Source organism: Chenopodium quinoa, unplaced genomic scaffold (assembly GCF_001683475.1).
Source record: "Chenopodium quinoa cultivar QQ74 unplaced genomic scaffold, ASM168347v1, whole genome shotgun sequence".
Lineage (NCBI taxonomy): Eukaryota > Viridiplantae > Streptophyta > Magnoliopsida > Caryophyllales > Amaranthaceae > Chenopodium > Chenopodium quinoa.
Genome location: NW_018743742.1, coordinates 101,596 through 111,261, shown reverse-complemented (window position 1 = coordinate 111,261; position 9,666 = coordinate 101,596). Strand labels below are relative to the sequence as shown.

The 9,666-nt window shown below is 34.2% G+C and overlaps 1 protein-coding gene across 1 annotated transcript; it reads left to right on the top strand.

The window, feature by feature from the left end:
- The first annotated feature begins 4,672 nt into the window (after positions 1-4,672).
- LOC110684700 (two-component response regulator ARR22-like) lies at positions 4,673-7,095 on the top strand. The gene is made up of 2 exons (XM_021861137.1): positions 4,673-4,903; positions 6,925-7,095. Exons 1-2 carry the CDS (start codon positions 4,673-4,675, stop codon positions 7,093-7,095), a joined length of 402 nt encoding a protein of 133 aa, XP_021716829.1.
- The last annotated feature ends 2,571 nt before the right edge of the window (positions 7,096-9,666 follow it).

The window sequence follows — 9,666 nt, the reverse complement described above, 5'->3', positions numbered from 1 at the left end:
AGTAAAAATTATAAAAGTTATATATGATGATAGTACTTATTGAGACGATTCTAACTAGACTTCACATGAATATGTTTTTCCTTGAAAAAAATTTCATAAGAGACAGTCAAATAATGGGTTGTAAATAGTGTAAAAGTCAAAGTGGGTCAAGTAAAAAAAAAATGGAGGAAGTATTATTGGTCAAATCTCTACATTGACATAGACGAAGATTGATCTGACCCGAATTGACCGGACTTGAAGACTAACTCGTCCCGAAATGACCCGACCCGAACTCGACCCGAGCCAAACTCAACCCGACCCAAAGTGTTGACTCGATACCTGACCCGACCCAAATCACCATTAACCCAAAACTTACCTGAAACCCAAATTGACCCAACCCGAACGACCCGTTTTCCAGGTCTAGTGTCTCATATATCAAGGGTATTAAAGTTTGTGTCATAAGAGACATCACTATATTGAAGATTCAGAACTATAAAGAAGAGCATTTTGGCAATGGAAAGTAGAATAGTCAGATAATGAAAGTAAAAAAGGCATTGAAATGAATGAAATATTAGAAAGTTATTGACCCTAGTGTCCCTATGGAGGTTTAAAGGGAAGTTTAGTATTGAATGGCTAATATACTTGTTTAACAAGGTTTGGATAACAAACAAGATTATTAGAGGGATAGAACTATGGTACCGGTTTATAAGAACAAAGGGGAGGCTCAAGATTAGACCTGGCAAATGGGTCATTCGGGTCGGATCATTTCGGGTCAAAAGATTATCGGGTTAAGTTCGGGTCGGGTCATTTCGGGTTTCGGGTTGATTTCGGGTCGGTCGATAATCGGGTCGAGTCGGGTATCGGGTCAACACTTCGGGTCGAGCTTAGGTCGGGTCAGTTTAGGCCGGGTCAATTTTTGGGTCGGGTCAGTTTTCGGGTCGGGTCAGTTCGGGTCAGGTCAACTTCGGGTCGGGTCAACTTTTAGTCGAGTCATATTCAGGTGATTCATTGGGTTAAATTCAACTCTGTATATATATTTATTTATTTATTTTTTGACGAAAAACTCACTATACTTATTAAGGCTACTTTTTTCATGGATTATAGTAATTGTTTGACTTTTATTAACCTTTTTTTTTTTTTTTTTTTTTTTTTTTTGTGTTTAGAATTTTAGACTGAAATTTCAGGATCTCCTGAAACTAAGAGGGATGCTCTAACTAATTGAGTTATACCTCACTCTCTTATTGAACTTAATTTTAATACGTACTCTTATTATCATTGTCATTGTTGTAATAATTTCTTTGAATTATTCTTATACCCCCTCCGTCTCAAATTACTCTTAACGATTTGACATTTTGCACTATTCACACATCTCACTTTGACCATCTTTTTTAGCTATTATATGAAATTAAATGTAGTCATGTAAGATGTTGTTGGGTCTATTTTAATCTATAATTTCCTAATATAAACTTTTTATAACTTATATAATTATTTACTAAAAGAAGTTAAAGGTCAGGTCATTTTCGGGTCGGGTTAACTTCGGGTCTCGGGTCAACTTCGGGTCAGGTCGTTTCTTGTCTCGGGTCATCTTGGGTCGGGTCATTTCGGGTTGGGTCATTTTGGGTTTCGGGTCAAGGTCGGGTCAATTCCACTTCGGGTCGGGTATGGTCGGGTCGGGTTAATTCGGGTTTTGAGTCAATTTCGGGTCACTGGTTTCAGATCGATTTCGGGTCATGGGTCGGATCATTCGGGTCGGGTCATCGGGTCTGGGTTAGGATTGCCAGGTCTACTCAAGATTGGTCAAACAATTCGAGGTATAAACCTAATGTGCAACAACATGAAACTATGGATAGAATGATAGACCTTAGACCATGGAAGTTATAAGTGTGACAAAATCGTAGTTCATATAGTTGAAGGTTGAACACATCTTTAGTATTAAGGATTTAATTGTTTAGTGCTAGTTGTTGTTGTTTTCTCAATGAAAAATATAAGTAAAATCAAATTAAGTTATTAAAGTTCATGAATTTATACTAAATAGTTATTGAAAAGTTAAGAATGTAAGAAGTGAGACATAATTAAGGGGAAAAAACAGAATGTATACTTAAGAGGAAAGAGACATTATATTACGAAGTACAAAATTTAGGCCCCGTTTTTTAGAGCTTTTCTGCTCTGCTCTGCTCTGCTTTGCTCTGCTCAAAAGAAATCAGCTCGGCTCGGCTCTGCTTAATTTTCAAATAATAATTAATAATAACAACAATAATAATTAATATTCAATAATAATAATTAAAATTGTATTGATGATAATAATTTATTATTTTGATTAATTATAATAATTATTAATATTAAAAAATAATAATAATAATAATAATAATAATAATAATAATAATAATAATAATAATAATAATAATTATAATAATAATAGCAATAATAACGATAATAACAATAATAACAATAATAACAAAAATAATAATAATAATAACAACATTAATAATAATAACATTAATAATAATAACATTAATAATAGTATTAATAATAAAAACATGACCTCAAAAAAATAAAAAATAATAACAACATTAATAATAATAACATTAATAATAGTATTAATAATAACAACATTAATAATAATAACATTAATGATAGTATTAATAATAATGTTGAAATCTGCTCTGCTCTGCTCTGCTGACCCCTACTTTGCTCTGCTCTGCCCAGAAGCTCAAAAGAACAGGGCCTTAGTACATTATTAATTTATTATACATGTATAGTCATCGTATGTATAAAGTATAAAAAGCAAGCAATTTTGCATACTATAGTACTTGAGCACAACAAGGAATACAAGATCTTCAAATTGAAGGGGACAACCTCCTAGTTGTCAACGCATTGAATGGTATTTGGTCGACCCCATGGCAGATTGATCACATTATAGCAGATATCAAGATCCTACTTCGCAGATTCCCCCATTGGGAAATTCGGCATGACAGAGAAGCAAACAGAGCAGCAAATTGGATTGCAAATGTTGGCCATTTTGTCACCGACAAATTGGATATTTCTTTTTGTACTTCTTCAGCTTTGTACCCCATTCTCATCTCAGATGCTTTAGGATCACCCGTCGTGAGGAAGGGGTCCTAACTCTTTCCTTTTTTCTTACCTAAAAAAAAGGTTCGTAGATCAGTTTAATACAATTTGATAAATAGGTAGACATATAAGTAGTTATGGGCAATAATGATCCAGATGAAATTTCATTTAAATCTGGTTTTGGACTAGAACTATTATAATTTTTGTAAATGCATGCACTGAACTTTGCTTTAAAGACTTACTTAATATAAGTCTTTCTGCTCACCCTCCTATTTCCTTTCCTCTTATAGTATTTACAAACAAGAAAATTAATATTAGTCTTCAAATATAAGCATATATATATTGATCACAAATGCTACTTCAAGTCCACTCAAATCAAAAAAAAGTGTACCATTAAAAATATATAGTAAGTTGATATTAAATACTCAAGTCATCTTAAATACTCAGCTCTTGATCTAAATAGGCATGGAGTATTATAGGCGTCAATTCAAGCGTGCCTATTTTAACATGTGTGAATATGTTTGACAATCTTTGAAAGTTGAACCTAACTAATACAACAGGGACAAGGAATAAAGTTTTAAGAAACTTGTAAATCGTTAATGGATTTTACCAAAAGGGACAAGATAACCACAAATTTTGATCCAGAAAGGTTACAACCCGTTCATAATCAATGAGATTACTAATTCTATATGGTCAATAATCACGACAGAAGATACATGGATGAATTAAAGATACAAAATTAAAATAGAAAAAAAAATCAATATTAATCAAAATACAATAAAGACTTAAGGATTAGTTGATAAAATGGATACATATAATTCTACTTTCTTTCTCAATATAGTATACGAGACCGGTTTGATCATATATTGTAGATTTTATTTTGTTACAATGTTAAGAACTTAAACTTTTTAGGAAAATCTTGTGAAAAGATGAATGATTTCTTAAATCACTTTGGATTATGTACAAAATGTCAAGCCAATCTGATACAGTTCAAAAATTAGATAAAGTATCTATGTGATCCATGTACAAGAGTTAGATTATTTGTCATATAGTTATTTAATTTTGGTTATGAAGTCTAATTAATAAATCTTGATAGATGCAATGCAAGACTGATAACAACTACAAAATATATTATTCTAGAGTGTAATATAAAATCAAATCAACATACTTTTTATTTTAAATCAATCGTATTACGTCGGATTCTGTTTCTCAAGGCCATCTAGATTTTGTGCTTAACACTTATTTCAATATAAAAGCAATAAAAAAGACCAAGTATGCTTCTATTCAATTCATCGGCAAAAAGGTATTCTTAAATATCTTTCTTCAAAAGTCCCCCTTCCCCTATAGTTAGATAGTGTCATTTATTTTATTTTATTTTTTTTAAAAAAGGAAGAGTTGATCTCTAATCAATGTCATTATTATTAACCTAAGATAATTAATATGTAATACAAGCTAGCAATGCATGTGTTAAAACTAGAAAGTGAATTTTTATATATTTTAAAATTTAGTCATTTTCATGTGATAAATGTATTATACTTTATATAGGCTATAACCTCTAATAATTCTCCTATACTTATTTGATTGTTGTTGTAAATAATATTTTGATTATGTGTGTTTTTCAGACATGTCTAAAACGGTTGGAGATAGTAGCATGAATAATGCAAAAAAGTTTACTGCTTTAGTTGTAGACAATACTGCTATCATTAGAAAGATTGAAGAAATGTTGCTTAACAATAAAGGGTTTAAAACCAAGGTCGTGGAAAATGGTCAAGAAGCCGTAAACACTTTCATTGAAGGCAATTCTTTTGATGTTATTATCATGGATATGGAAATGCCAATAATGGATGAGATTCGGGTAATCTTTTTTGTATTATCTTAATGGCTTTCTTAGTGTTACATATAACATATGTTGATGTTAACAACATATCTTTAAACGATATAAGGTTATTAATAAAACAATGAGACATTCTCACTGGTAATCACAAATTTTTATTTTTTCTCAGTGGTAAAGTCTGAAATTTTTAATTATCAATGGTAATCACTAATTAATATTATTAAACAAATGGTAACCTTAATGATATTAAAACATCATTTAATGATTAACCAGGGTTAAATATTGGGTAAATAACAATAAATTTACATTAATACCCTTAAAATTTCTTTTTAAAAAACAAAAAAAAAAAACCAACCCCTCCCCTGCCACCAGTCAATCGCCAGCCCCCCCTCCCTTGCCACTAGTCTCAATCCCTTCCCCCGTCGGAGACCCCACCACCAACACCCCAATCCCGAAACAAGCACCCCCTCCCCTATTCCCGACCCACCTCTCTCCTCTCATCACTACCAAAACCACTTCTCGAGGACGCCGGAATCAGTCCCTAGCTTGCCCGATTCCCTCTTATCTCCTCCCGATTCCTCTCCTTCAAATCCCCGATTTCTGGTTGAAATTTCTAGGTTTCGGGGGCAACATTATCAGTTATTCGAATCCCCGTCGTTATTTGCGCAATTCAGGGTATTATAGGGGGTTTTGGGTCAATTTTTGCCTCGAAAATGGGGAGTTTTGGTTCGAATTTGCTTGAATATGATGGGGTTTTGGCTTAAATTTGCTGGGGTTTTTGATTGATGGTCGAATTATGTTGATTTTGGGGCCGAATTTGTTAGTTATGGGTCGAATTGGTCGGAGCTTCGATGTTGCATTTACAGGGATTCGGTTTTTCTGGGTTGGTCGTCTGGAGGTGCGGGAGGCTGAACGCCACAGGGGGAGGAGGTGGCTGGTGGTTGGATAGGTGGGGGGGACGAGGTCTGTTGGGACGGGGGATGCGGTGGCAGGTGGCTGGAACTGCAGGGGGAAGGAGGATAAAGAACGAAAGGAGCAAGAATGGAGGGGGAAAGAGAAAGGAAGAAGAAATAATTGGTAGGGGTAGTTATGTCTTTTTGCAATCCAGTAGCTAAATCATGGTTAAGGAATTAACAAATTGTTTAACTTAAGTTAATATTGGCTTAGTTATGTTAATTCGTGATTACCACTGATAATAAAAAAATTTGGACTTTACCATTGAGAAAAAATAAAAGTTTGTGATTACTAGTGAGAATTTCCCAAAAACAATTATGATTAATATAACATTTTGGCATAATTATGACTTAGATAAGGTACTAATTGGCTGATAGTATGAATAAGATAATTAAATTTGAGTCATTATATACAAGATAAATTATATTTTATGTATTTATCCCTAATATTAATTATCATTCTATAAAAATAATCTTTATATTCAAGATCTTTTTTTTATATATATAATCGCATTCTGGTTCATTCCTCATTTTTCAAATTAAAAAAAATTAATGTTAGTATTTAAAAACTCTAACCAAGAAAGACACTTGTCTCTATCCTATTACACTTCTCTATCTTCTTCGCCCTTTAACCCAAGTGCCACGTGTCTTCTTACGTATTATTAATTTTTTATTACACTATTTTTCTTTAATTCTTTCATTAAATTTAAACTTCATCTTCCATGCACACTTTATCTTCATCTCTCCTCTTCAATTTACCCTTTTCTTTTCTCTCTTTAATTTTAGCTCTCCACCTTATTTATTTAATCCTCATTTTCAATCAAAGTTCCAAAAATTAAATTTCTTTAATCATGTTTTCGATTACACATTATAAATATAATGACTTATTGATATTTCCTCGTTCATCGTTCAATGCAATTTTTTTTTATGAATAAACCATGCATTGTATGGGCAAGAAGGCTAGTTTCAATTAAAGTAATGAATTATAATTTCAAAGGGTAAAATTATCACCCTTGCATTATTACTTAATGATGAAAACTAATTTTTTAATATTTATATTAATTTTAAAACTAATTTTTTTACGTGAAGGCAACTAAAGAGTTGCGAGCTATGGGCGTTAAGTGCTTAATATTTGGCGTGACAAGTTCTGAATCCAAGTCAGATATTCAAGCATTTGTAGAAGCTGGTTTAGATGAATACTTTCCAAAACCACTGGACTTTGTGAAGATTGATAACATACTCAAGCGCCTCGAAAATTGATACTAAAAGAAATTTGCATTGGCACTACAAAATGAAATAAATAAATTATGTTTAGTAATTTAATATTTAAATATTGTACTCCTAGTTTTGATATGTTTTTTTTTTTTTTAGTTTTCAATCAACACATTTATGATTAAACAATACACATTTTCATATATTGAAGGGTACACATTATTAACCAATATACCCATATCAATATATCCTTAAAATATTTATTTATCTATATATCCTTACAAATATTGATGTTTGTTCACCTAGTGTGAAGACAATTATATCTTTAAAATGTTTGTTTACCTATATTCCCCTATTAATATGATGTTAATTGCATCTAAACCTTTCCTTGTTTATTAATTAAACAATTATGTTAATGATAATAAACAATATTAAAAAAAACACGACATATTTAATTAAGGGTTCGTTTGGCATCACTGTGGTTTTCTGTTTTTGGTTTTTTGTTTTTTTAAACTCATATGATATATGTCGTATAATGAATTTAAAATTAGTCAAACTTATTAAAATCTTGATAATTTTGAAAACTGACAACAGAAAAGTGGAAACGCTTTTTTCTTGCAACGGAGAATACTGATCAAGTTTGGAAAGTGTATGTAGATGGGAGCTCTACCATGAACGATTGTGGTGCAAGCGTTATCTCTGTCAGTCCCCTGAGAGGGACAAGTATGAGTATGCACTATGGTTCAAGTTATAGGCCTCAAAGAATTAGGCAAAGTATGAAGCACTGCTAGCCGGTCATGTAAGGCGGCAAGGGCAACATATATTGATGCCTGCTCTGATTCACAGTTGGTCGTTAGCCAATACCATGGTGACTATGAGGCATCCGGATATGATCAAATACCTTCAGATGGATGCACTGTCAAAATTAGCATCTTCCTCTTTTTGTGATACGCCTCGGTCGGTCTTCTAGGCAGTAATGGAGAAATAAAGTATTATTGAAAAAGATCCCATTGGAGTACTTGACCGAAGCTCTATCTGGATGGATGGCATCCAGGCATATCTGCAAGACAGCGTGCCACCTGATTCACCACAGGAAGCGACTTTTATGAAAAAGCGAGCTACAAACTTCAAGATGAGAAACGGATAACTCTTCAAAACCGATTTCTTGAAGCCGCTATTGAAGTGTGTTACCCTATGAAAAGGGGCAGGAAGTCCTCGAAGAGTTACATGTAGGATACTACGCCTCCCACATAGGCGGCAGATCCCTGGCTGTTAGGACCAGGCAGCAGGGTTATTTCTGCCCAACTCTTGAGTCAGACACCATGGAGATGGTTAAAAAATGTGACAAGTGCCAAGGTTTGGCAAGCTCATCCATCAACCGGTCACTGATCTGACGACAATCCATAGCCCAGTCCCATTTGCTAATTGGGGATGTACATCCTGGGTTCGTATATGCCTGCACCAGTCGGAAAATAGTACATCCTCATAGCTGTTGATTACTTCACCAACTGGGTGGAGGCGGAGGCGGTCAAAAACATCAAGACAAAGGATGTAATCTCTTTCATTTGGAAGAATATCATCACCCGGCTTGGGGTACCTATGTCTATGGTTTTTGACAATGGCCCTCAGTTTGAGATGCCTCAGTTCTAGAATTGGTTGAGAGATCAAGAGATCTCACATTTTTTTGCATCAGCTGGCCAACCCCAAGCAAACGGCTAAGTTGAAGCCTTCAACAAACCCATCTCAGACGACATCAAAAAGAAGATTGAAAGGGCCGGTGGTTTATGGGCAGAAGAATTAATTCATGTCCTATGGGCCATCCGGAAAACTGAAAAGGGGCAACTAGTGAGACTCCGTTCCTCATGGTTTACGGTGCTGAAGCGGTCCTTCCCATCGAGCATTATGAGTCGACTCTACGGGTCATGCTTTACGTTGACGAGGCAAACTGGGAGGCAATGCGGCTAAAATTGGACTCACTCTCGAAACGCATGGACAATGTCTCCTTGCATCATGAGATTTATCGTCTGAGAATGACTCGTGCCTATAACAAAAGAGTACGCGAACAACCCTTGAAAGTGGGTGATTTTGTGTTATGCAAAATGGAGGCAATCGGTAGGGCCAATAAGCAAGTAAAGGTAACTCCTAGTTGGGAAGGTACCTACCGGATCTATGAATAAGTAAGAGATGGAACCTACCGCCTGGAAATTCCAGAAGGTAGGCGGCTGCCCAAAACTTGGAATGTAGACAACTTAAAAAAGTACTACCTCTAAGAGTTGTAAATTTTTGCAAATAAAAAGCCTATCAATGAAAAGTTGTCTTTTGTTTTCAATTCTGTTATTTATTGCTTTATATACATGTGTGATATGACTAAAGAGCCGCTTGTACAATGTACATGCAGTCCACTCTTATGATAATATAAGCTAAGTGAAAAACTTATTAGTGGCTAAATGAACGTCTTGAGAAGGCATGAGGCTAATGACCGGATGATATTTAAATTTATAAATTCGTCTACTCCAATAAGAGTATGGCGTTCGGCGATGCCCATTTGGGTGAATTCATCGCAGAGAACATCTCCTATTTGGGTGGCACATTGCTCTATAAATGCATACAGACGGCCGA